General features: G+C 33.9%; 3 protein-coding genes and 1 long non-coding RNA gene across 10 annotated transcripts in view; 2 read left to right on the forward strand and 2 right to left on the reverse strand.

Annotated features, from left to right (window-relative positions):
• LOC124439640 overlaps positions 1-6,116 on the reverse strand; it is a 21,227-nt gene extending 15,111 nt beyond the window's left edge. Inside the window, exon 1 of the long non-coding RNA XR_006946398.1 lies at positions 6,106-6,116. This is a non-coding gene — a long non-coding RNA (uncharacterized LOC124439640). The remainder of the gene's footprint in view (positions 1-6,105) is intronic.
• LOC124439637 (pre-mRNA-splicing factor 38B-like) lies at positions 621-4,319 on the forward strand. 4 transcript variants are annotated; one of them, XM_046989926.1, is made up of 7 exons: positions 719-887; positions 945-1,118; positions 1,961-2,029; positions 2,161-2,312; positions 2,559-2,619; positions 2,791-3,026; positions 3,402-4,319. In XM_046989926.1, the coding sequence occupies exons 2-7, from the start codon at positions 1,104-1,106 to the stop codon at positions 3,673-3,675; spliced, it is 807 nt and encodes a 268-aa protein (XP_046845882.1). In that variant the 5' UTR covers positions 719-887; positions 945-1,103; the 3' UTR covers positions 3,676-4,319. The 4 variants fall into 4 exon arrangements, with proteins under 4 accessions (XP_046845880.1, XP_046845881.1, XP_046845882.1 ...); XM_046989927.1 differs by having other exon boundaries at positions 870-887; positions 949-1,118; XM_046989924.1 differs by lacking the exon at positions 945-1,118 and having other exon boundaries at positions 621-887.
• LOC124439639 (28S ribosomal protein S33, mitochondrial-like) lies at positions 4,092-5,437 on the reverse strand. Its single transcript, XM_046989929.1, has 4 exons — positions 5,251-5,437; positions 4,861-4,996; positions 4,561-4,621; positions 4,092-4,449 (listed from the first exon to the last, which is right to left on the reverse strand). The coding sequence occupies exons 1-4, from the start codon at positions 5,328-5,330 to the stop codon at positions 4,418-4,420; spliced, it is 309 nt and encodes a 102-aa protein (XP_046845885.1). The 5' UTR covers positions 5,331-5,437; the 3' UTR covers positions 4,092-4,417.
• Positions 5,886-21,015, forward strand: LOC124439636 (EVI5-like protein). 4 transcript variants are annotated; one of them, XM_046989920.1, is made up of 14 exons: positions 5,886-6,343; positions 7,778-8,126; positions 9,780-9,896; positions 10,190-10,264; positions 11,244-11,369; positions 11,643-11,681; positions 11,794-11,898; positions 12,682-12,771; positions 12,855-12,952; positions 13,183-13,297; positions 14,089-14,121; positions 14,797-14,937; positions 15,010-15,104; positions 19,784-21,015. In XM_046989920.1, exons 1-13 carry the CDS (start codon positions 6,231-6,233, stop codon positions 15,082-15,084), a joined length of 1,476 nt encoding a protein of 491 aa, XP_046845876.1. In that variant the 5' UTR covers positions 5,886-6,230; the 3' UTR covers positions 15,085-15,104; positions 19,784-21,015. The 4 variants fall into 4 exon arrangements, with proteins under 4 accessions (XP_046845876.1, XP_046845875.1, XP_046845878.1 ...); XM_046989919.1 differs by lacking the exon at positions 19,784-21,015 and having other exon boundaries at positions 15,010-15,806; XM_046989922.1 differs by lacking the exons at positions 5,886-6,343; positions 19,784-21,015 and adding an exon at positions 6,775-6,973 and having other exon boundaries at positions 15,010-15,806.
• The last annotated feature ends 6,733 nt before the right edge of the window (positions 21,016-27,748 follow it).

Here is a 27,748-nt window from a genome sequence, read left to right on the forward strand (position 1 = left end):
GACACGCAGACATAAACATGAACCAAAATGAAATTGCTCTGATTAAGAAGAGGTCTAAAAATCCTTTTGAAAAAGTAATATCTCAATGGGAAGAGAAGAATAAATCAGAAGCTGGAACGCTGTATGATCTTCTGGTTGATTGTGAATTCTACACAATTGCTGATCTTTTGTAGAAATTTATTAAAATTATATATTATTTGTCAAATTTTTATTTTGCTTTATTCAAAAACATATTGAGCACTCTTTTATCTTGCTTACTTTTAGCTTAATTTTCTAATATTACTTATCCATATTCCATACTTGTTTCAAAGTCAATGCTTCCAAATTGACATTGTTATATGGTTTGACCAAAGAAGTTGATAAAGTTTTTGAAGTATTTTATTTACGGCCAAAGTTAAAAAATGCTCTGAAATATTGAAAACATTAAAAATTGGTATGGGAAAGGTATGAAAAAGCGATTTTATGCACAAAAATACTTAATGGAAAAATCTTATTCGTAGGCCCCTTATACCTTCAAGATCTTGTCAATTGATCGGTTATTTACTCCCGGGAAATGTATGATCACGGGAGCCGTAGACACACGACCTCTAAAGGCGCATGCGTTTGTCTGTGCGCTGGTATTGTACGCTTTGAAATGAGTCTTCTCTACTTCATTCCTACATTGTAAATTGTTGTTTATATTTCTGTTTCATTTCTTGCCGATTTATTGCGTATTGATGGAAGGAGAAGGAAAGAAAAAGGCGAACAATTTACCAGTTTGGGGAAACGAGCGAACGATGAATTTAAATAGTATGATCTTAACGAACATTCAAGGTTCCCCTTATTTCAAGAACCACTTGTACGAGTTGAAGACTTACCACGCTGTTGTGGACGAAATATATTACAAGGTGAGGGAATAATGGCGTGTTTCTGTCCTTGAAAAACTAACCGATGATCTTATTCAGCCAGATATCAATCACCAGTTTACAGAGATATGAAACGAACCAAATTTGAGTGCTATTTTTTGGTGAGCAGCGAAAATTTGTGGTCCATCATGGACATGGTAGAGTCTTAGACTTCACCTCTCAACCGTCTATTGGTTTTCGGCGGGAACCTTTGGAAAAATGGAGTTTTGCACAGTAAGATTTGAATGAAGTAAAAGCTAAAGGTTTTGTTTACTGCTGTGATGGGTAGATGGTATTTGGTTGATAATTCAAGACCAATTTGCAGTTTTTTTATCTAAATAAGTTTTGCATTTTGTGACTAAATCTTCAGCTGCTAATTACTTTGGTTGTGCCAGTCTTGAATGTAAAATTTGACCATACAGTGTAAGCAAATATAATGAGAGGTTTTTTTAAATATTTTTCTTTAACTTGTCGTTTTCTTGTTTAAGTGGATTTTGTGTTGAGTACCAGTAATCATAATTTTCTCATTAATGACATGTAAATTTGCACTTTCTACTTATATTCACGATTAGAATAGAATTCTTGTGAAAATGCAACTTTAGATTTGTGAGAAAAATGAAACTAGCTGCAAGTTTGTATATTGCTTAATATCCTCTGTTCTTGCTTGGAACTTGCAGCTTTGGAAGTGTAATGACATATTCATATCAAAAATCTTTCCTCTGTAAGTTCTGGCATGCTTTTCGATTGTAGAAAAGACCAATCTTTTTATAGAAAAGCTATTTTATCAATCCCTTCAAACTTCTTGAAGCTGACCTCCCACATCATTGCCCGTAAACCTGATGATGTTAAAATGAGTTCTTTGGAAGTATTTAAATCAAAGTTCAGGGTGCTTTATTTTGTAAATAGGATCAAGCTTTATCAATATCATGAGATTCGAAAACAAAACAGTTCTTCTCCTTGCTAGTAATTACCATTAGATCTCACCTGGCCAATGATGAATCCTATTTTAGTTTGAATCCTACACATGGCAGTATTTTTACTTTTTTTCCTTCAAAAATGTATGTTTTTTTGTGTAGGTTGATCATTTGGAACCTTGGGAAAGAGGTAGCAGGAAGACTTCTGGACAAGTTGGCATGTGTGGTGGTGTAAGTTTTATTCAGTTTTTATCTTGATGGATATTCAGCCTTGTTTCTTTTACATAATCAACATTGTAAATTATTCTAACGAATGTAATTGTTTTACAAAATTTAATGTATACGTTTTTATAAAACTTAAGGTAAGAGGTGTTGGTGCTGGTGGGATTATATCCTCCGCTTTCTGTTTACTATATAAATTGTTCACATTACGCCTTACGAGGAAGCAGTTGAATGGTTTGATCAACCACAATGACTCACCATACATCAGAGGTCTTGGCTTCATGTACATTAGGTATGTGCATACAGGTAAAGTGCCAACATTGATTTTCTAATAGATAGTCAAACTATGAGTTTCATATTTATATGATTCAACATATTTTGTTTATAGCATTTAAGTCAAATTGCAAATAAAATTTAAAGCACTACCATGTCAACCTTAGTTATTTTACACCTTTTATTTTCGATTTCCCATGCCCTTGTCTTTAGAAAAAATATATGATGATTTATTATTTTTATTGACTGATTATACTATTTCTAGGTATTCACAGCCACCAGCTGATCTCTGGGAATGGTATGAACCTTTCTTAGAAGATGAAGAGGTATATTCACTGTATGCATAATATTTATATAGTTTCTATACATTCATTCTTAATGTTCAAATCTGTCTAAACACCATACGTAGTTGAAATTATTTACCCAAGTAAATGCAGATAATATATGATGAAAAAACTGAAAGATGACACTTTATTACAACATTCTTGACTGCTCAGGAAATAGATCCTAAAGCCGGTGGAGGTTGTACAATCACCATCGGGCAAATGGTGCGCAGTTTCTTGCTCAAGTTGGACTGGTACGACTCCCTGTTTCCACGTATACCTGTCCCCATTCAGAAAGAGATCAATGGAAAGTTACAGGAGCGCAACCTCTGCGATGACAGAAAACGCAAAGCTGACGAAGGATTTGGTGAAGCTGAAAGGTACTCAAAAATGATGAGGGACAAAGAAAGGTACATTAAGATACAATATGGTACAAATGGTGTGGTTTACTATTGGGAAAGAATGTGTTGATTTCTCCAAAACCAAACCAAAAACAGTTTAGATTGTGTGTTTACTTATTCATGATTTTTATCAATAGATCTTCCAGGTTGTAGTATTAATGAAAAGTAGATGCAATTGTCTCGCGTTTGCCTTCCTATACATTAACCATTACCAAAGATAGTTTCATCAATTTTTGGAAATATTACAACCTGTGGATCTATTAATAACAATTATGAACTTTAAGCCCAGATTCAAACAGTAGCTGCAATCGCATGTATACTATTGATAAGGTTTTGTATGATTGCGAATGTTCACTGCATGTTTATATCTCACTCTTTGAACAGTGACCAAACTCAGGGTGAGACTAAAAGATCGGAACGCAGTCGTAGTTCCAGCCGCGATAGAAAAAGACATCGAAGTCGAGAACGTTCGCCTCGTCGTCGAAGTACGGAGAGACGTCGAAGAAGCAGAAGTCGAGAGCCAAAACAAAGTAGAGAAAGGAATGGAAGAGAGAGGAGAAGTCATAGCCGAGAAAGACATCGTGATAGCCATAGGAGAAGAGATGGAAGCCAGGACAGAGAAAGCAGTCGCAGCAAATCAAGGAGAGACAGATCTTAGAAAAGTTATACTTACGAAAAGACTTTGGACTTGTACTGTATGTATATATCTACATCTTTTTCAATTGTCTAGTCACTCATTCCCACATGCAGAGTGTACATTGTTTTTGACTTATGATCGAAAGTGATACTTGGAAATTGTTTTCATGCAAAGGCTTGAGATGTTTCTTCGCCCATTTTACAAAGCCCAAAAAGTAATTTTATCACTCTTTGGACACTAAGTAAACACAGGTTTTTTCATATGTTACGACTTTTTGCTTAAATTGATTGCATTTAAATGCATGTCATCCTACCTTTATTATGTACATGGTGATGTGACCACATTATTAATAATCTTTTGCAAGAGAAGGTGTAGAAGATATTTGGTTAAAATCCTGTAAATTGTGTAGATTGGTGCACAGAGTAGAAGTTCAAGCGTATTGGTCATCATTTTATTGAAATATTCATTTTAAGGCCGATTGCATGACTTGTTCTCCGGTTATAATGCATTTTTTAAACATTTTATGCCTCTCTCTTATTTTATACATGATAGATGTAAATAAACTGGCATTTGGCTGTAGAAGCTTCATGTAATCATCAACATTACCTGTCAACTGTATTAACTTATACTGCTTTAAAATAAAATATTTGTTTACTTCATATTAATATGAAGTGTTTCTCATCTCAACTCTACATGTGTAGTTTACACAGCTAAATACTAAAGTATTTTCATTCTTGTCTTCTGGGATATAAAGGATCACTTGTTACTTCTTTTTCTTCGAACGTTTTCCTTGTCCTTTTAGCAACAACAAATTCAGTTATTACTCCACTATGTAACTAGATTTGAAACTTTTACCGGTTCAATTGAAGCTAAGTAAGGGCACTTCTTTTAAATTGAAAAACTAACCTTTGGTTGGGGCACCTTTACCCCTTTCTCTTCTTTTGAACTGCATTTCCTCTTTGAAGTCCTATTGTTGAACAAATGGTTAAATTTCTCAGGGTACATGCTTATGCCAAGGAAATCAAGTTGGTTTAGTGTTAGATTGTGTATAGCAAAGAAAATGGCTCAAAGTTTTCAAAATCACTTGTCATTTGAAGGTTGAGAAACACACATACATACATAGCATTAGAAATAGTACTTTTACTATATTTTTCATGCACCCAATGATTCTTTAATCATCTACAAGAACCATGTAAACAATCTTACTAAATGCTCATCATGATATAACCCAAGGTGTCTCAGTTTAAACAATAGTGACTGAAATTGTTTCATAGGAGGATAGTAATTGGTTACTTGGTCTGCACGCGGACAGCTTCGGAAGTATTCGACCACTTTTTGTCCTCTAAACAAATCATTTTAGATAACAATGATTAGTTTGAATATCAGGGGTAGGTTAACCAATTTCTCTTCACAAAGGAATATAATAGGACTTGCTATGATACAGGATGTCTCAGTGTGATAATATGACAAGGAATAATTCACAACAAAACATGCCATGCAAAACAAGCAACTGAAGAAAGGACAACCATGGGTTGCCATGAATGGTAGAGACAGTGGAGTCAGTAATGGAGACAGTGGAGTCAGTATCGTCAGTACCTTAGGGTGGTCGGACGAGCAAGTTCCCCAAATATTCGTGCTCTTAGCACGGCCATCTTTCGAGCGTAATTCGTTGTCATTTTATTTTTCTCCTCTAAAAACCACCTGTCAATGTCGTATTCATATTCAATTTCATGCTTTCCGTCGCCATTGCTATCGTGTTTCCACTTGACATTCTAACTTTTCAACTATACGCAAATAAAAGATTGGCGGGGTTTTGACCCATTTTGACCTTGATTAAAATCACTGTCCTTGAAAGATTGAGAGTTTTTGAACTTATATTTTCTCAAGACGTCTCTAATTTAAAAAGTACTTTATTGGGTGAGCTCAAAAAAAGTGATTCTACTTGATTAGAAAAGTCACTTATAATTTTCCATATATGGTATGACGGACAATTCATGGCTTTTTTTGGCAACAAACCATGCACATGCTTATAACGTCTATCAATAATATCATCAAATTATAGTTCCACAAACTGTACCTGCGATTGGGTAGAATACAACAAATCCACAACTAAATATTTTAAGTTTCTCGAAACTTGTTGAACAATATAATTAATCACCCTCATGAATAAACTATTTTACCCTTAATTTACATACGCTGTGGATGTTGCAATTTACGAAACATTCCTTGCAATAATTTAAACAATCGATGGCGTTTATACGCATTCCATGAGTTTTTATCTCCTAAAAATAATATGATTTTACTTCCGGAGTCGGGAAATACACACGAATGTTTTGGCGAGAAGAGATTTTCGTGTATACACTTGTCGTTTAGCACGAGAACATAGCAACCTTATCGCAATGTAGGTCTAAATGAAAGTAGAACATGGGAGATCAATTACAAAAGATGGACTGATAGCACTGGAAGTTCGCTAATCTTTATCGTTCGTTCGATGTGGTTTATTTGTTGGATTTAAATGGTGTCAAACATTGGAAAATTAATTTGTTGAAGAAGTTGTCCCTATTACTGCCGAAAAGATGGAAATAAGCGAAAGCGATACTGTTAGCAGATATTCAGAATCTGGGAACTGCTCAAATTTAAAAAATGACTCTTTTGACGAGTTGCTACATCGACTGGAACAGCAAAACAGGTAAAGTTTTATCACAAGTTCTTTAATATGTAACATGGTTAAATAAAATAATGAGTAATTTTTAGTGGATGATGTAATCAAAGGTTCTATATCGAATTTAGAGTAAAATAAGTAGCACTGAATGAGACACTTGGCGAAATGGTAACTTTACATGATTAATCCAGACGACTCGAGCGGTCTTTGAAATCTTTTCCCTCAAATATTTTCCGACTTAAAATGTCCCATTGCCTTATTCAGGCTAATTCAGTAACTTCGACGACTTTGAACACAATTTCTCATTTGTTCGAAAGAAAAACTATAAAGTTTAATACCAAGGTGTTACAAAAAAACTTTATCGTTTGAAATTTAAGTGAAAGAGGTTAAGAGGTGACTGTTGGATTATTAATGTCTAAGACTAAAACAAAGAGTCATTATATATTTATTGCGAAGGAGAACAACAGCGCGGCTTGGGAAATATCCGGAACAGTATTGCCAATAGAATTCAAAGTAAACGTCGCTTCGTCTTCTTTCAAGTCCTTGGATACAGCGTAAAATACTTTCGTGATCGACATTTTTACGTTAAATAGTTTATATTCGGGGGAAAAAAATCGCTCTCAAAGTTTCCGTTGACAGTTTCTTCATGAGCGGCATGTGAGTAGAAGTTGTTATTTTATCTTTGTTTTGGTCGATCGTGTTGAAATAACTGTGATTAGATTTGGTACACAAGCGGTGTCAGGTTGCAAACGCATATGGATATTTCTGTTTAGCATGTTAAAAGTTTCCTCTGAATTCCTTCAGCAAGACAGACAGTATTCGAGACAGCGAAGGCTGTTTTAAGTTGTTAAAAATTGCTTGGCTTGCAGGTTTTCAGCAATGGCTGTATGGAAGGAGGTATATTGGTCGTATATGACAGTTACATAACAGGCGAGCAAAAAAGAGGAAAAAGTTGTCAATTGTAATATATACTTTAATGAAAAACCGTTTTCTTATATAAGTGAAGATAGCTTACCCATGTCAGTGGATAGCTGATCGTGTTTTCAATAAACATCAATGGATGTAATATCAAATATTGAATATTTTAATAAGCTCTCAAAGTTTTAACCGACGAAACAAGATTTGAGAAGCTCCTAACATGGGAATAACTGCGATAACTGTAAATGAGAAAGTGAAACCTTTTCCTGAACAATATTAGACGCATCTTCACGTAATCAAATCGTAGCCATTTTGTAAAGTGACTATGTTTTGGTTTAACAAGTACAAGTAAGTTCTAATTTAAGGCCAACCATTCAATAAAAGGCTACATACATTTAATTTACAATTTTTATTGTTTTTTTAGAAGAGAAGTTTGTCTAGACAGTATTCTAATTATAAATATTATTCTATTAATGCAATTTTGGGAGGTCTCGTATGTCACTAGCATAGCATTGTTGATCTAAACCTTTTCATACTTTTCAGAAACCTTGAAAATGACAAAAGAGCAATGTTGGAGCTCACACCTTCGCAACACAACAACAATAACAACTCTAAAAATCCCTCAGAGTCTTCGGAAGTTACAGATTCAGAATTGTCATCCATGGAGGGATATACTGAGAGCTTTGATACACCTGATGGGTTTGACTATGCCTCCTTTAAAGTTTGGAGTGAGATCATTAGAGATTGGGAAGACAACATGAAGAGAAGGCCAAAGTTTATACGTGACCTGACTCATAAGGGTATACCTGAAGCTATGAGGTGCATTGTGTGGCAATATTTTACTGGAGCATGGGAGTCAGCACTTATTGGAAAATATGCTTCACTAATTGAGGTGTGTATTTTAAAATTGAACTAATGTAGATGATAGAAGCGAGGGTGATTTATTCTATCTCTTAGCATCTGCCTTATGTTTTACATAACTGTTTTTGTTTAGTATTTGCAATAAAATGTATGAGATGTGTCTTGTTTATACACCTGTACAGTTCTAAAAATTTGCTTTAGATTGTGGTTATTTCATTGAAAAACCTTGGCTGGTTGTTAGTTTCAATGTTTCAATGAAATCAATGTAGGATGACATATATTTATTGATGCTACTTTGTTCATCATTTCCACATTTTATCAAGAAACAATTTCTCATTGATTTTTAAAAATTTTTATAGTATATATTATTATAAAATTCTTTGGTATAAAGAAATTTTGGATTAAAACAATAACAAGAGAGTGCTAAGTTGCAATGGATGATTTTTGGAAGTTGCCAAGTTTTGGTGCTAAACTTGACTGAACAAAATATTGTTTTATTTGTTTAATCAATTTTGTTTTATGCAGCACAATAAATTATCACATTTCTGATCAATTATCACAAATTGATAAAATCAGGCAAATTATATAACAATGTCAGTCTGCATATCCTGCTGATCTTAAGGTTATATGAGTGTTGTTGCTTTTTACCATTAAAAATAATAAGTATGTACTACATGTGAGGACTAGTTGTTGTGGATGTACACTAGAGGATATGCCTAGCATACTCTTTTATAATCAAAATAAATTGTGGGCTGATGTGGGCAGCTTGTGACACAAAGGGAATAAGCATCCTGGTTTGATCCCAATTTTTTACCATTTCATTCAATTCTAAGTAGACTTACCCTTTGCCACCACCTCCTCATTTCATTTATAGCACATGAGGTGTTAATGAAAATAGAGCTCTTTTTTAGAAAAATATGTATAACCAATTAAAAATTATCCATCTGCAAACAAATACTTATGTATAAAGACATGTATAGCAATGTTAATAAAACATTTTTTTGTTGGCACGAGCGTGCTTCGCCCCATATATTTTTCGCCAATTTTTACTCCATCAAAATTTTCTAATGTGCGTTTGTTAGCATAAAAAATGCCTATTCAAAATGCTTGATAATGATTCTTTAGACATGCTATCATGCTAACGCAGATCCATCGGTCGCCTATTATGTATATTCTATTTACATAATTTATTAATTTGTAAGACAGTAGTGTAAAAGATGCACCGACTGCATTTATTGGTTCTAATGTCGAACATTAAAACAAACAACGACATTGCCACGACCTCGCCTGCCAAAATCATTAATTACTGCTTTGCCAAACGATTAAAGAGCTATGAATATATTTATGATTAACTGGACTGCAAAGTGCAAAATTTTGTAATTCAAGACGAGTGCTTATGTGTCTTGCCCATAGATCTGTGCGTTCAATGATGTAAACTTTGTCCTTTTTTTTGTTTTTGCCACTGCTGAGCACAAAAATTATTGCAATACGTACGAAATAAACAAATTGGTTTTGCCATTGACTATGCTGTTTATGTTTTAACGAACTATTTTACATAGAAGCTTCAAAACGCATTGGGATGATTCATATTTACATGAACGAATAACTCCACCTCATGTCTAAACTACATGTCTAAATATTGAATGAATATATAAAACTGAACTTCATAAATATAACTTTTCAGGAACATTCCGCTTGCGAAAGAATGATTAAGCGAGACATAGCACGAACATTTCCAGAACATCCACGCTTCCAGAAGGAAAATGGTCATGGACAACAGGGGCTTTTTAATGTCATCAAGGTACATAAATCTGTTTCGTGGAATATTTTCTAATTAAGAAATAGAAGATGTGTACTGTTTTAGCATAAGCCACTGAAAACACGAAAAGCATTATTCATTTCTTTTATAAATATTGAAAAAGCGAAATAGATAAATTAAAAACAAATGTTTTTATGCACCGGCTAATGCAAACTCAGCTGTAAACCAATCGTTGCACGCTTTGTATTGTTGTTATTTTATGGACAATGTTGAATGGAAATTATTGAAAGAACTTTGGAAAAAGACGTTTCATGTTTTGTAAACTTTTATGGCAGGCATATTCCATCTACGACAAAGCTGTTGGTTATTGCCAGGGAAGCATGTTTATTGCTGGAATGTTATTAATGAAGGTGTGTTCCATAAGTGTCGTTAATTATATGTTTTCATAGCAAATGAATGTGAAGATCGGCGTAAATATTTTATCTCCGGACATCAATTGAGGGCAATCTATCGCGTATTTCTACTCTTTATTTTGTGTATTCTTTCGTATATTTAAATTAAAAGAAAACAAGTCACGTTGAGGTAAACCACAATATGCAGGTGCTGTGTTTGAACTCAGTATGAATAGAAAGTTTGTCTCCGTAATGAGATTGATTAAATCTAATCAGTTTGTCCATATTTGTAGAATTCTTTAGTGTTATTGAGAAAACTAGGAAAAGGCTTAAAATAATTGCCCTTATAACCAGCCCAGCCTGTCTGAACAAGAATTCCCATCTTATTCTAAGGTTCCAAATTCGTCTTTTGTTGCAAGTTATTGAATGTCGTCTCATATTTAACATGTATGTCGCGTTCTTTGCATTTTATATTAAAAACAACGTGTAATTAAACCAAGTTGGTTTTCCTTTAATGTTTTGTTTCACATTTCCCTTGTTGTCACGTATTAACCCAAATAAAGAATTCGTGTGACACGTTATGAGATAAATGCGTTACGATAAGTAATCTTCTTTGGACATGGCGCTATTTTGTATGTTCATTAACCAATCGGGTGCCATAGTTTGTTTCAAAGCAAAAATACTAATATAAATTACTTTGAATATTGCTCAGTGCGTATTCGGGCGAAACATGATGAGATGCTCGCTGGAATGCTTTTGGATGTACCAAAATATTCATTGAGCTCTCCATTTTTACCGATCAAACATTTAATAGTACTAAGTTTTTAATGTCTGGAGAAAAGAAATGGAAAAGTGAATTTAATCAAGAAAAAGGGGATGATACCTCGATTCTCTAATTTATCGTCTCGTGCTCTCGCGAACGACATGGCCTGGGTATTGCATTTATGTAAAAAATTATGATTTGATTCAATATTGGTTTGTTTGATATCTTTGACAGATGCCTGAAGAAGAGACGTTTTGTGTTTTCGTCAAACTGATGGAAGATTACGGAATGAGAGAATTATACAAACCAAACATGTCTGAACTTGGATTGTGCATTTATCAGTTAGAAAACTTAGTTCAGGTCTGTTGAAAGCACGTGCATTGATATACAATGTCAATGTAAATTATCGTATACTTGGATTCTTCAAAATGTTTTATAAGGGACAATTGGCTATGAATATATAAGGTTAAAATTAGTACAAACAGATTTGATGTTAAACTTTATTGAAGCTTTTGTAATTTACTCTGACTTTATGTACATAGATTCGCCTCCGACCGTGAGTTATTCCCTCGTATTCCACATTCATGTATTTCGTTTTTGATCTTTCGATTTTGCGTATTTGTATTTTTTAAGGAAATGCTGCCTGAATTACACGGACATTTGCAAGCGCAGGTCTCTTCTATCTTCATATTTCAACTTAAATTATTTTTGTGTTTTCTATTTTCCTCAAATCGAATTTATTGAACGAACCCTCTTATTTTCTTTATTTTTGCATTGTCCATAGGGCTTCCAAACGGCGATGTACGCCAGCTCATGGTTCTTGACCTTATTCTCGTCTGTGTTTCCACTTAATGTCGCTTTCAGGATCATGGACATGTTCATATCTGATGTAAGTATCAACTTTCATTTCCCTGTTATGATTTTATCTTAATGATCCGTGTACACACGAAAACATGTCTATGTTTTCAAGTATTTCTATAGTCAAAACAATTCATCGTAACAGCAACAAAGTATATGTTGAAAGCTTGTTATTTGTAGATTCAAAAAAAATTATTACTCCGCTAAATGACTGAATAACAAGCACTAAAAAAGTGTTAAGGTGTGCTTCGCATTTATACAAACAAAATTTCAAATTTTCTGTGTATCCTGGCTTTTAGTCTGGAGTGACAGTGCAAGGTGTTAAATCCAGATATTATTCACAAGAATTTATTGAACTTTATTTTATTTTCGAAATCGCAATGACAACTATTGCTAACTCTTGGCTACCATTTTTGGCTACTGTAAACTATCAATAACAACAGAACTATCATAGAAAGCTTCATCGCCTAGTTTGTTTTTTTTTTTGCCTCATTTATCCCCCCTCCCCTCTTCTTCTGTTTTATTTTTCTTTTACTTCTGTGCTTGACTAGTTTTGATATTCCCAATACTAACAGCGATACTGTCATACTCATGCCTGTGTAATCCTTTTCGAATCTTGAAGAATAATTGCGATTAAATAACTGATTCAATATTAACACGAAACGTACGTACATACACAAATATGTGCCAAGCAATTGTGAAGTACAGATGGTAGAGGTACTCATGCCTCGACAATTCAATACCATGTAAAAATAGGCCTCCATTTGAAAAAAAAACATAAATCAATTCTTATCTTCGTTTCTATTGTATTTAGGGTCGAGAGATTTTATTCCGACTGTCACTTGCCCTTCTCACGTTGAGTGTGAATGAGTTGTTGAAATGCGACATGGAAGAAATGCTCATGGTTGGTTTTGGCATTTTATATATGAACATGGAGATACTTGTTTTAATTACTTAGCTACACCATTTTCTCGTTTTTGTTTGCAGCATTTTCAAAAGACGATGCCTGAAAAGTACGCTGATAATTTTGAGGTCGTTGTTGAAGAAGCAGACAGAATGAAAATGAGCGTGAGAAAAATGAAAAGGTGATTTTGTCATAAAAATTTACCAATTTGACGTCTTAGAGACCCTGTCTGCATTTGTCACGTGTGGTAGGTAACAAAGTTCTCCGTGGTGAAATTTTTCATTTAACTATGCGTACACTTCATACAATTTCTACCATCTGTACTTCACAATTGCTTGGCACATATTTGTGTGTTTACGTACGTTTCGTGTTAATATTGAATCAGTTATTTAATCGCAATTATTCTTCAAGATTCGAAAAGGATTACACTCGAACTAAATCTAAAGAGGTCGAGGATAGCGAAGAAATACGTCGACTGAAAACAGAAAAGAGTATATTGATTCATCGTATTAATGGTTTAGAAGATGTAAGTTATGAACCATTATTGTTCTGATCAAATTATCATACCCTTATTATTATAAACACCTCACAAAACGAAAGTTCCACCACTTCACCCCACCCCCAAGATATATTGTGATAAATTCTTAATGAATTCCAGATAATTAATACACAGTAATAATCAAACTAAAGGTTATTTGCTACCATGCAAAGAATGAGGTCACTCATGCTTTAATATCAAGAAAGAATTGTCTCTTGACTTCAAAAATACCCAGTTTTACCAAAGTACGATTATAAAGTAGCATAGTCAGCAACTTTCCTTGGTAATAATCGTCATTTGGAAACAACATTTTGAACAATACCCAGATTATCGTATCAAAACAGGGGTATCGCAATTGGTCTTTCAGAGACTGGCAGTAACTTCTTCATTTAGCACTAATATATTGTAGTAAAAAAGAACTGCTCACTGTCAAAAAATGTATGATTACCCAGATTAGGGTAACATTGAGATGAAGGGCCGAACTTTGGATATAAGTTGCATAAAAGAATAATAGTATGTTTATAAACTACTAGATTTTCCTCTTTCTTTAGTTACAGCTTTGCATCGGTTAGAAATGTTGTCTGTTAAGTAAATCAATCTTTGGCGTAGAACGTAATCATAACTATCTAACATTACTAGACAAACTATGAGCAGTTCTTTATGAATGTGTTTGCAATTTATCTCGAGGGGAGAATTTTTTGTGTGGTGCATATTTTTCCAGTTATAGAAGGTATCGTTAGTAGTTTTATCAAAACAATTAAAAGTGATTTTTTTTTCAGGAATGTGCCAATTTGGCAGACAAATTAATAAAGGTAAAGAGCACGTTGACTCTGTATTTATTTTGTGAAGTAAAAAACAAATTGAGAAAAAAAAAACAAGGTATATTTAGTTTACAAAATACCAAATTCAAAACCAAAACGCAGGTACAAAATCATATTTTCCCCCAAGATGTCTATTTTTTCAAAAAGTTTTGTTGCTACGTTTACTTTTTCAATTTTTTGGTCAGACATTTTTGTGTACTAGTTCTAGGTGGTTAAGAACTGAGTATTCAAAGACCGACCATCATCAGAAAAAATAAATGACAAAACGTTATCAACGTATTTTCAATTCAAAACGAACCACTATGATTTATTTTTCTTAATTTATTTGCTACTCTGAGCGTTGTACCACTAAGTAATGATTAGAGTACAGCTGATATGAGTTGACCTTGGGTTCTGCGTCACATCATTTTTGATAAACATTCTTGAGTAGAGCTTTATATAAGTATTTAATTATTATTAAGAACAGTTCGTTTATAATGAAGATAGATAAAATAGAGACCAAGTTTGCGAACACCCATTTATGTCTAATGAACCCATGTATCAATGAACACAAAACATTTCTCAGATTACAGTTTTTAAAAGGAACTTTGAGCGGAAACTAAGCCCAATGTTTATTACATTTAAAAGCAATCATTGCATGTGCGGTGATTTTTATGAATTCTGTAGGATCAAGTAACGAGGGCTCAGGAACAGGAAGAGATGTACGTGATTAAACGTGAGCTATCGATTTTAACTAAGCGTTTTGAAACGATGAAAACCGAACTGGAAAGGTCGATGGAAAGAGAAAGTGAATTACTAAAATACAAGGTAAGTTTTGAATGCGACTTTCTCGAAAGTAGAGACGTTAATCTTTCCATCTTTAACTTTTACGCCTCAAAGAAAATGGTCGAAAAATCGCAAAACGAGTCAAAAAATCATAAAATGGTCAATCCTTTTGCATTGGAACCAAGCTAGTAAAAGGCCATCGTATGCAGGTGAAACTAGGAAAATATTATATGTGTGAAAAATTCATTAGGTAAATGCTATCGACCCAGTGATCAAACTGCGATGATGTTACGTATTTTACAGTACTACCCGAATTCTTATCCATTTAGTGCTCCATTTTGCAGGGAGCACTGCTATGCCATGGTCACGTGCTATAGAGCTAGCATGGGTGTACCATCGGATGTTTTTTATTGTCACTTAGCTGGTAGCACCTCGATAAAGGAGATATTTGTCCCCCCGGAATCAATACATATTTTAAAAGAATTGATGGGGTAATGCCTGCTGACAAACATGGCATATCGTTCACGCTTAAATTGATGTTTTAGGAGTGCCGTAGCTAGTCTCAGTAATTTGTGGGGTGGTGTGTTAGAATCCGTAGAAAAAGAATTTATTTCAAAAGAACCCGTATCGGCAGAACATGATTGTTAAATATCCCTCCCAACTATTGAGCTGACTATGGCACTGTGTCTTAGCGATCATACGTAATTCTCCTATTCGATTCCCATAGAAAATCCTCGATTTTCCAAAGACATCCTCGCAATTTTTTACGTTTTGCTAGTTAGAATAAGTTGATATTTTTTGTGTAATTATGAATCTTCCCCGCGACAAATATTTATAGAGTTATTTTAATAAAATAGATATGTAACAATAATTTATGTGATTATGTCAACGAAATAAAAGTGTGACGAATATCCTTGTGTTTGAATCCATGACAGATCCAGCATTGATCAAAACTCTTTTGAGCTATACATACGCATACAAACGTACTGCTTTGAGAAAATTATCATTTTTACGCAAAGAAAATCTTCTGAACATATTTCTGCAATAGTAATTGTAATGTCGTGTGCTCCTTACGGTGACCGTTTTTGGCATTTGGGTTTTGCCGGGGGATGACACTTAAGCTAGTGCATAATTTAGACTGTGCGTTCTCTGTGAAAGCTACTGTTTACAAACCTACAAGTCATCATAAGCTTAGAGCTATCTGCTGAATGAAAAGTTAGTCGTGTTTGTTTTTACAGCACATGTTTCACAACTTGCTGAAAATTTTCACCAGGTTTTTACTGAAGTAAATAGTTCTGATGCAGTGACTCTGAAAGGGCGTGGCAATCCCTCACCTCATCTCCACCTTCTAATTCTATTTAAAACTCAAGCCATTTGTACTATTTAGAAATATGCGTAAATGTATTTTTGTAAGTGTCATTTTGGGCGATTTGTACCCTCCCCCCTCCCTAGAAAAAACAATTGCCGCCATCACTGTTGTCGTGCAAACTATTAAATATTTTGTGAGGACGACTGGAGCCTAAAGCTAAGATTCAATGTATATCATGGCGGTTGACTTGCACTACATTTGTAAAAAAATTTTGTGTAGGAGCATGTGAGACTTTCGAAAAACTTAATTTGCCTGGGGCCGGTTTCACGAAGCCTGGATAGCGTTATCCATTGGATAACAAAAATTTTTAAACTTTTGAAAAAGGTGTTATATTTTACTTAAGGCAAAACAATTCTTAATCTTCGAAACAATGTTTTATTTCAATAATTGCTCAGTTTCATTCTTATATTTTTTGCTTTTTGAAAGGTTTTATAAAAGTTTAAAAAATTTGCTATCCAATGGAGAACGCTAGCCAGGTTTCGTGGAATCGGCCCCTGGTGAATTGTCCAGATTTGGTATTTTTAATAAATCATGGTGCCGAGACCTCGTAATATCCGTTCCATATCATTGTCGAGAATTAATTTCTGAAATGAACTTATAAGTCGACAATTTCCGATCAGCAAAACATTTTGGTATTGTCTATAAGTTAATAAAATTACTTAAAATTTATGTACTAGGAAAAACTATAATAAAATGATAAATGGTAAAATCTCGTGCCATTAGATAGAGAATGAAAGAAAATGCTTCATGAATTCCACATTTATATTTTAAAGTGAAATATCTTTTATATTACAAGCACATAAGAATGACAATTTTAAACACAATTTGCCAATTTATCTCAGCATATTTCGCTTCGAATGTCTATATGTGTACTCTTCATAGCTATGATTTAATGACGTTCATGGACTTTCGAGCATTGTGCTGAATAGATCGGTTCGTGTTTGTTGACTGATAATCTTGTGTTCTTTGCAAATCAGTAATTGCACTGGCCTTGATTAAAGGCAGTGGGTCGGTTTGAACACGACATTGTGTGGTGAGGCATGGCTTCTGATGTATAAGATAAATGATAAAAAGGTCGTGTTGTAGTGAACATTGGAATGGCAACGCTGTTCCTCATGGTGAAAATAGTTTTTGTTGTGATTAGATGAACAACTGAGTTCGGAGGTGTGGAAGGCATTACGTTTGAGGGGGTTTGAGCGATGGACGCATAACTTCCCACGAGCTCCTGTCTTGGCTTGCTACATCTCTGTGGCCTGGACAAGTTAAGATTGTCGAACATTACGTCACTTTCATTACAACAATTAGGATGCACTGAATAGTATTGATCTTCATCTTCTATTTCCAGAGGTAGTTCAACAAAACTGCCGTGCTTTAAGGCCTGTCGTACACTGGCACGCCAGTTGATTGGGCAATGGATGAAATTAGGGTATTTATGCATTAAGAACTCGTAGATTTGTTCTCTTGTCATCTTTTGATTCGGTGAGCTCATGATCGCTATTTGTGCTAGAGTCACGTAGCTGTGCGGCGGTTTCACATTAGTCCCTTGCCTTTGTTGGAGCTCTGTATCAACTGGCACTCCGATGCTTTTTGTGCTGCTTGTTTTGGACATTGCCCAGTAGTGGTAGTTGCCTCCATCGCTTGAATCCCGACATAACTTTTCAAAACCGTTGTGATATGACAAATATTTTACAACTTTATCATACAATGAAAAAGTGGCACAGTGAGGGAAATTATCGGCGATGAACTTGACGATTTCTTGTTCAGTCATCATTTGACGTGGCGAGCTCCTTATGGCTATCGCGATAATGTCGATGTAAGTTTTGCTTACGGATGCTGACATTTGCATGTCGCTTGAGCTTTCACTCCTGTTTTCAGACCTCTCGCCAACAATGCTTTCAAAATATGGCGGAGTCTCTATGAACATTTCACTTTGAAATCGAGTCTCCCTATTTATAGCGTTTCCACGGTTTCCTGAACACATATTTCTCCCCCTTTATCGTAGATTCAAATCTTAAATGAAGATGATTTCAAAACATGTGCAAACTTATATGAATGCTTGAAATGACGCTAACAATGGTTGATAAGGTGATTGGGGAAGAAAAGTCATTCATTTGCAATTCAGGAAATCGTATCTGCTTAATTATAGCAATTCTTTTAGAAACGTCGTAATAGCAATGATAAAGCAAATCATGTTGCTGGAGAAACATTGGTAGCGTGGCCAGTGTGTGATTTTAGGCTTTATGAACACCAAAACGCGAACCTTTTCATATTTTTAGAAATTAGTTGTTCTTATATTAAGCACAGAAATCCTTGCTTAAAAGCATTAAATATGAGGACTCATTCAGCTTTAGCGTTTTCACACGTTTAATGATCAACATAACAATAAATGTAACGGCCGTCCCAAGCCGAAATTCTTTAAAATTCTTTTCAAATGGTTCACCAACATGGGTGCCCTGACGTCAGGTGAAAACACTATTTTATGTGTATTATCATTTCATCATTTGAAACCAAGAATTAGGTGTATGGGTTGTGATGATGATTTTTTAAGGTTATTGTGAATCAGTGGATAGTCTTCGTGAGGTTATGGTGAAAACTAGCTAATAAGTAGCTCTATGGTAGAATTTCTTGCTAATGAAGCTGTAAATGACAAGGAAGTGAGCCACGTGTTTATAATGGTTAGCAAAAAGTACAAAGATCACGTTTTTAATGAGATCACATTTTTAATGGAATCACGATGTAAGTTATTGTCTGGTTTTTGAACTTTCACAAAAAGAGCTGTTAAGACTTGGGCATTAAATATTTTGCTTCAAGTGTTCTGTGGACGCTTAGACGATAGTTTTATGTTTCGATTTACATTACGCATTCAACACATCTCATCAACACATTTAGTAGAAGTTTATATCATGTGTATGTTTATAAATATGTTGCTAAGATATTGCCTCAGTTCATAATCATGGCTGACCGAGCTCCCTTGAGCAGGCCTCTAATCAGCAAACATCTAAAGAAACGACAAATTTTGAAAAGTAGAAGAAGTATCTCCTATGGTCATATATACACGCGGTGCATTTGTTAAGGCACAATTACTACCATTTGCATTTGACAATAGAGAACGATATGCAATTCTTATTGAATAGCCATTAGGCAAATTTTTTGTTATGTCGTCCGCATGTTAAAACTCATGGCTTTTTAAAGATCGTGAGCTTTAATGCGCCTTCTTTCCTAGTTTAATTGTAAAGATCTCAAATGCTTGTGTTATGGTTTTCAGCACATTGCTATTCAGATTTGATCTTTTAAATTATATATAATTTATTAAAGTAAGTGGTTTGAACCCAGGAGTATCGTTACATTTTGTAAATGTAGATCGTCCAGGTTGGTATAGTCCTGAGAAGGACTGTTTTGTTTTTGTTGACTGACGTTTCGACAACCTTAGATGTAGTCATCGTCAGAGTCAAAAATGACGAACTAGCATAATAAGAAAAGTTGTCGATGATAAATTAAATAATTTCTTTATTTTGACAGCATTCGACGCGGTGAGCAAGTGATGGCCATTTTGATAAGGTTCACCTATAAGTAAAAGATTGTTTACTTGTTGATGGTAGGATTTGATCGGGGATTGTTGGCACGCTTAAGAATGAGCTGGAATTGTGACAGTTTAATTTTGGTACAATGCTAAAGTTGGTCCCATAAGATGTTGAAGTCGCCTTGACTGTTTCTTCTTCTGACAGAGCTATATATTTAGCATCGCTTCCACTTGTAATCCAATTCATGCTTCTTTTACAATTAATGGCCATTTTTATACTCGAGACGCATAATGCGTCATCTTTATTATTCGTCTAGTATAAAAACGGACGAATTATCCAGCGAAGTGTTTTACAAGCAATATGATAATTTTGCGAAAAACTTATTGATTTTTGGCGAATAATCTCTCTCACCTTTTTGAGTTATTCGTCCAAGTGCCGTCTTTATATAGACATACGCATTATACGTCTAGACGAATTTTGTTCGATTCTTCGTCTACAGAGACGAATAACCATTGATTATTCGTCTAGACGTATAATGCGTCTTGTGCCCGTCTTTACACTGAAGCCGCATAACCAGACGAAAAAAATTTATTGACCAAATTTGTCCAGATGCATTATGCGTCTCTAGTAAAATAACGGCCAATGTCGATTCAAATCTTTCACCTTAATCCTAATGATTTTATCACACATGCAAATTCATTTCTTTGTGCTTGTGATGGCAGCGGTCATTGATAGAGTTTATGTTGTGAGACGAAAAAAACTCACCTGCTTTTGAGATCGGAAACTCGCGTCTGCTTTATGAATACATATTTCTGAATTAAATTTTTTTTTCATTGAAATTACTCATCGAAATGTTAGAGGCTTTGCTCTTTAACTGTGTTTATATTAACGAGCGTCTTTGAAAGATCCACGACCATCCTGTAATTATGCTCTATTTCAATGCAAATTTTATGTGTTTACCAACTGCAAAGTGTAAAACATTTTTAAAGAAAAGAATGATGATAATCCTCTAAAATTTACATATCATGCAGGTCTAAAACCTGGGGAGTGGATTAATCACTGCGGAAACAAGTACTCATCAGAAAAAATTTAAATAAGCACAAAATTACATATAGGACCAAAACATGCATGACAAAACATGTTTTGCATCGGAAAGATGAAAAACAATATTTATTTACAAATCACTGAATGTATAAATCAATAAATCAATGTTCTTTTAACGCGGTAAAATCTTCATTTTAAGTAACAATAATACAAAGCATTTACATATAACGAAATACATATAGCAATAAGTGAAAATAATTAAAATATTATGGTTTAGAAGATTGTCATTTGGGAGTTAATGTCGATATTTAACATTCTGGTGCCGGTTGAACGAAGCCTGGATAGCGTTATTCATTGGATAGCAACAATTTTCAAAGTTGTAAAAAAAGGTGTTTATGTTTTTCGTGCGACAAAGAAATTTTGTAATCTTCGAAACAATATCTATTTCAGTGATTGCACAGTTAAAATCGTATATTTTTCTTTTATAAGAGATTTTGTGAACGTTCAAAACAATTCGCTATCCAGTGGATAGGGCTATTCGGCCATCGTGCAACCAGACCCTGTTTAAGGAATGCTATGTAGCTCATCGCAAGCTCATGTAAAGCCAGACCAACTTTGATCTGATCACTTGACCAGACATGAAATCACAAGAAATTTAGTTACGTGGGCAAGTAGAATAGAGCAACAATAATGTGTTTGATCACAAGGGCGTAGAAAGTTTGGTAATCGGGGTGGGCAATATTCATATATGCATGTTATATTCAATTGGAAAAAAAGGAATTTCTAAGGAACTTGCATATCACTGCATATCATAAATGCATATCATTAATTTATAAATATTGCTCCCTCCAATTATCAATCTTCTTTCGCGCCTGTTTGATCAGTTTGTATTCGTTGAACCTTGCACGGGATTACATCTTTCAGATGAGGCTATAGAACTTTCTCCAACATGAAATAAGTATTGTTTATCTTCTGCTTCTTCGTCGGATGATTGTATTGTTGAGGTGTAGAATTGTGTGTAGTAGTATATCACACAATCATGGAAAGTTTTGGCATCATTTGTGCTGTAGAAGATATAGGATGCGGCATCATTTATGCTGTAGAAAATATAGGATATGGCATCATATGTGCTGTAGAAAATACATTATATGGCATCATTTGTGCTGTTGAAAATGCATGATATGGCATCATTTGTGTTGTAGAAAAGGCAGGATATGACATCATTTGTGCTGTTGAAAAGGCAGGATATGGCATCATTTGTACTGTAGAAAATACAGGATATGACATCATTTGTGTTGTAGAAAATACAGGATATGACATCATTTGTACTGTAGAAGATACAGGAAGTGTGGCATCATTTGTGCAGAGGAAAATATAGAACACATTAATGAAACGTCAAAAATATCATTAATGCCAAAAGAAGTTTTGTGTTGTGCTGTTTGAGGAAAAGATTCTATGTTTTGGTGCAATGAAGATCCCTGTTTTGTTTTTTCCAGCTATGTGGCGTTGGTAAATTATTATCATCAAACATGTTTTCATTACTTTTACAAAAAGTTAGGAATAATTTCCACGAATTTTCTAATGAGTATGTTCCATTGGTATGTTCTTGCTGTTTTTCAAACATTCCCAATGGTCATAATGTACTTGCCATTTTCCATAATGCATTCGCCATAAACTCGTTATTGGTCGCGTTCGTAAACCATTGAGTTCTATAATAACTGGAGGGACTAAGTGTACTGGGTCGAGGCTTGAAAAAACATTGATGCCTAAGGACCTATTTCTGCCGAAAAGTTTGCTTTGCAGATAAAATATTCTCGACCCCCCTGGTTGCGTATAATCAATTATTGAGTTTTTCAAAAACAAACGCGATGTCTTTTTGGCATTTTTTTTATAATGCCAACACTTCAATTGTTCAATTGTTGAATGTCGTAGTTTACACAAAAAGGATCATCTGGCTTTTGCAGGTGAGATATTTTCCTGTTTTGTTTGTTAATTAAATATTGAAAAGCAATTATGCACTTGAAAAGCCATAAAATCCGTAAGACTGTATTTTTAAGACTGATTTGAACGCCAAATATACTGATGTTTTCCTGTTTTTGTTTATAAAATTCTGCATGCTTTTCTGTTATTTGTTAATGTATGAAATCGTAAATATACTCTGACGCAAAAAAGACTCTGCACGTTCTAGTCAGTTGCTAGATATCAAAAAGAAACGATCAACCCAAAGAATACCCATGATTTCGGAGCTTGTTATGTTCTATTTGCTGACAACAAGCATGGAAGATCAAGAAGCAAAGATCACTAGAAGATGTTATTGACCCGGCAGAGTCTATAGTTTTAATATAAAAAAATAACAATACTGAAAATATAAATGATTTATTTCCATCCATATACAGAATTATTTAAATTTATCATAGTCAAATTCTAGAGATGGCGCCAATGGATTTACTTAGCATCCCTTGAATGCTTTGAAATTAAAGTTCAAGTACCAAAAAAAGATGGCAAGAAGGTTGCGTGTGTTTTGATGCTTGATGAAACGTCAATTTACAAACTTGTAAAATGGGATGGCTGTAAAGTTTGTGTTTATGTAAACATTGGTACTGAGATTGATGATGACTCAATGCAGATATGAAGCTTCAAATTGTATAATCCATTTGATTTTCTATAACTTAATGGTTAAATCATGTCATATCTTTATCAAAATATTTTAGTACAGTGTTGTTTGAATGTTAGTGATGTCTAATACATTATGCATGCAATACTGAATCATTGATGAAACCTTTAAAGTTACTGTGCTATGTATTTCTTCCTTCTTTCAGTTTTTGCTTTGAGAAGCAGTTTGAGCTTATTTGCCTATTAGAGTACAGATTAAAGATATTTCATTTGCTTTATTTGCAGCTTTTTATACAGTAAATATTTTTGACTGTTCAAAGTTTTTCTTTAATTTTTTGCTTCTTAATTCTATTCATGAGATGGATGAAATAGAGGTAGTATAATTTAATAACTTTATAATTTCTAAAAATTATGAAGTTGTTTATAATTTTTAATATTTAATCATTTAATATTTAATTTCTAGAATGAAATTACACAAAATGTGTGTGTAAGGATTTAATGCCTTACTATAACATTTCTACATGCACTTGATTATTCTAGTATGAACAGCATTAAATGTTGGATACTCAGATGAAAAAATCTACTAGCAACTGCATATGAAATTAATTATTGAGATGAAAAATGTGTTAATCATTCAACTTGTTCACTTACATTACAAATATAGGAAAGACAAAACAAAAAAAAAGAAAGGTAGAAGTATTAAAAACGTTTTTAAGCACAAGTGTTTTGATGATTATTTGCTTTTAGCCATATTCATATATCGATACAACAAAATCAAAATGTGGTACAACTTTACAAGTATTTTAATGCAGTTCTATTTCAGAACACCACTAAAGGTTACTTATAGGGATTTGTATACAATATTATTTGTTCTCATTTATCAAACTGATGCAAAACTGAGTCTTTTTGACATTTAATACAAACTTCAATGACAGAAAATCATGCACATTAAGTCAAGCCGTAAATATCCAAAGATGTATTATTGCAACAAGTACAAAGCTTACAATTGTGGCGAAAAAGCCATTGCTCATTGCTTGAAAAAAAGGTAATGATAAGATACACTAATTTTTCCTTTGTGAACTGTGGAAATAAACTATGATATACTTTTTTCTATAGACTAAAGAGTTTAATTGAGTAAACAAGTTGGACGCTGGTAATAAAACGACGCACATCTGCACTCATATGTAGCCGCCAAATAGCTCCTTCATCGATAGTTCTAACAAAAATCCTTGTAGGAGCCGATAACTGGAAACCACATTTGACTCACTGTTATGAATGATAAGGTTTACCTTGATTTTCAACGTAAAATTGCTTGCCTAATGCCAAATACACGCATATTGCTTCTTTGCTCTTTCTTCGGGGGGAGGGAGTAAAAAATTGTGAAATATTAGGAGAAGCAGTCATTATCAGTAAATCTGAACGGAAATAGGTCCATTCCACCATTTTTTCGACAACCTCCGATATCTAAAGCCGCGATTCAGATAGCCGCTCCAGTTATTACAGAAGTAGATTTTTAAATCAATCGTAAACTAATCACAAATGCAGCGCGCGAAAATGATGAATGGGAATGAAAATATGAATTATCAAGTATTGAGTTGATAGTTGTATTTTTGAATCCACTTCAATCCAAAACTTCAACATGGCTGAAAAATACATTTATGGGAAAGAAGGTAAGCACAATACATGGAAAAACATTTGTCAGTCTTAATAGTTTTTCCATAAAAACTGTTTGTTTTGTTTAATGACAAAATAATGAAGTTATTTGAAATGAAAAGTAGAAACACCACGCCATCATGATTCTTGTTAAATGATAAATTGCTTGCTTGTTTTGCTAGACAAATTTTGTCCAATTGTTACAGTTAGGTGCGTTCATTAGCTAACGTTTTAAAATGCTGTTTTAACCTTTCGAGGAAAATTCGACTAAATGAGTAAAAAATGGACCCTCTAAGTGTTTTACAAGCTTCCAGTTGTTCTCATTGGCGAAGCGAAACTGTTTATTTAATTCTGCTATTTCGAAATTTTTCACTGCTGACTCATTGTTATGGCCTGATAGGAATAATTTTAAAAATGCATAAAAAATGCATTAACAATTATAATGATGCATAAATAATCATAGTAATGCATAAATAAAGATAATAATAAGGGTTGCTCTTCAAATCATCTTATGGCTGCAATGATGACTCTGGTATATGACAGACAGTCCTAGTAGAGTGTGTCTGTGTGTGGGGGTGGGGGGTGTATCTGGTTAATCCCATTTTGCTTTTGTTAGTTATGTAATTTTTCAACTTATAGCTACTCAATATCTCGGGCAATATTGCATGAGCAGAAATTCTCCAGATAAAATTATACAGTTCAGAAAGACTTCTATGATACTTTTAGTTAGCATTATTTACTTGTATTTGTAGTTCTTTATGTATTCGTGGTAAAATGAATGAGCAATGGGTTTTCTTGTGGGAGAGGCCTACACCTTAGCCCATGTTTGCTGGAAGGGATGCAGAACGGTGGAAAATTTGCATACAGTATTTATTAATATACAAAGCAATTGAGGAAATGCTTTTTTGATTTGTGTTTCAACCAGAGCCTTCTCTAAATGGATATCTCTTAATTAAGTGACATTAATTTTATAGTTGATAAGTTTTAATAAAGCATGTTTAAAACTGTAATTTACTTTCTCGTAAACAATCAAATTTAATACTTTTTATAATACCTTATTTTTTACCCCAATCTTTCCAGTCATGCTCACCTTCCCGTACTACTTCAGACCTATTTGCCTTATCTAAACCGACAAATTTTTCTGATACTGCGGTGCATGATGGTTTCACCGTATCATCTGTCAACATACCAAAACCAAAGTCAATACATACTCAAAAAATTGAACTGTCACCTCAATCATTTCAGTCAAATTTACGTTACCCTGCTATTTCAAGCTTTCCCGTCTCATCTGAATCTACAAATATATTTGATTTTGCATTACATAAAGATTTTACAGTTTCTTCTTTGTACACATCAAAACCAATCTCAATAAATACTCCAATATTTGAACTTTCACCCCAATCATTGCAGTCAAACTCAATTTGCCCGACTAGTTTAAGCTTAGCTGCCTCTTCTGAATCCTTTATTATGCCTGATTTTACGATGCTTGACGATTTCACCAAATCAGTGGAAACACCAAAATCGTCAACATCTACTGGAGCAGTACGTGCACCAACACAAGAAATCATTCCTCCCACAGTATTATCTGTATGGTCAACGAAGATACAATCATCAGATGACACACGCAACTAATTTAATTAGATATTACTAACGTCCGTGTAAGTCGCGGATAAAAGAGTTTATTTCTCTCTGGAACTAAATGTATGGAAACATTAGGGCGTATGTACGTTCCTAGTTTGATTTTTTTCTTCAAGTTAAGTTTTAATTGCAAATAGTTGTAATGGTTTTTAATAGTTATAACTAAGCACATAAATCCAAGATTTTTTCTTAAATTTGCATTTTGCTATTTTCCATGGTAATGCTTACTTTTTTGAACAAATTATTTTTGCTATTACAAAAAATGTTACAGTTAACACGTTATAATCTCAGATTACTTGCCTTGATTATTGATAACTTCACCAAACTGTTTAATAAATGTGTTATACATCATGTAATCTTTGTGAGGCTTACATTTTACGTGGACTACATTTTGGTGACAAATATCCAGATATTTATATCATATATTTAGCCCCCCTTACGTAAGTTACAAAATCAGCTCCATTTAGGTATAACCAGTATGAAATTTTGACTTATTAGCGAATAAGCCGTGTGTCGTATTTAAAAGAATACAATCACAAAATATCAATAAGTACTCGACCTACGGAACTGACAACAATTGTATCTTCTCTTGAACAATTCATGTTTATTTGCATGGTCATGATCCTTGATCACATATCTTAATATTGAGGTATTCATAAGTGATTAATTTCCGAGTTTGTGATACACAATGTTATTTGAAGTCTTCTAAAGAATATTTCAAAAGGCTATTGTGGTCCCCACTCGCGATTTCCTAAGTTGTTTTTTGGTAAATGCAAAGATATTTGTTGTACAACAAATGAACAACATATACAAAACGCATGCCATTTAGAGAAAGTTTTTGAAAGAATTTGAAGGGGGTTAAATTCTAGCAAAAGTTTAGCGAAATGAATAGTTAGGGTAATTTAGCGTAGCTAATTTAATAGCCTGGAACCCAATGTACTAGTTTCTCAACTTAGGCAAAGTTTAACAATTGGCATCGAATTCAATATATAGTAGAGCAGACTGCTGTCTTGAA

Source organism: Xenia sp. Carnegie-2017, unplaced genomic scaffold, assembly GCF_021976095.1.
Source record: "Xenia sp. Carnegie-2017 unplaced genomic scaffold, XeniaSp_v1 HiC_scaffold_19, whole genome shotgun sequence".
Lineage (NCBI taxonomy): Eukaryota > Metazoa > Cnidaria > Anthozoa > Malacalcyonacea > Xeniidae > Xenia > Xenia sp. Carnegie-2017.

Bases quoted from the DNA above. Each gene is read 5' to 3' on its own strand.
- LOC124439637 (XM_046989924.1), top strand. From the start codon at position 717: ATGGAAGGAGAAGGAAAGAAAAAGGCGAACAATTTACCAGTTTGGGGA. The intron at 888-1,960 runs GTGAGGGAATAA...TTTTTTGTGTAG, and splicing joins TGGACGAAATATATTACAAG to GTTGATCATTTGGAACCTTG. The intron at 3,027-3,401 runs GTACATTAAGAT...CTCTTTGAACAG, and splicing joins ATGATGAGGGACAAAGAAAG to TGACCAAACTCAGGGTGAGA.
- LOC124439639 (XM_046989929.1), bottom strand. From the start codon at position 5,330: ATGACAACGAATTACGCTCGAAAGATGGCCGTGCTAAGAGCACGAATA. The intron at 4,997-5,250 runs GTACTGACGATA...TGATTTGTTTAG, and splicing joins GCTCGTCCGACCACCCTAAG to AGGACAAAAAGTGGTCGAAT. The intron at 4,622-4,860 runs GTAAGATTGTTT...GTTCAACAATAG, and splicing joins TATATCATGATGAGCATTTA to GACTTCAAAGAGGAAATGCA.
- LOC124439636 (XM_046989920.1), top strand. From the start codon at position 6,231: ATGGAAATAAGCGAAAGCGATACTGTTAGCAGATATTCAGAATCTGGG. The intron at 9,897-10,189 runs GTACATAAATCT...CTTTTATGGCAG, and splicing joins GGCTTTTTAATGTCATCAAG to GCATATTCCATCTACGACAA. The intron at 11,682-11,793 runs GTCTCTTCTATC...CATTGTCCATAG, and splicing joins ACGGACATTTGCAAGCGCAG to GGCTTCCAAACGGCGATGTA.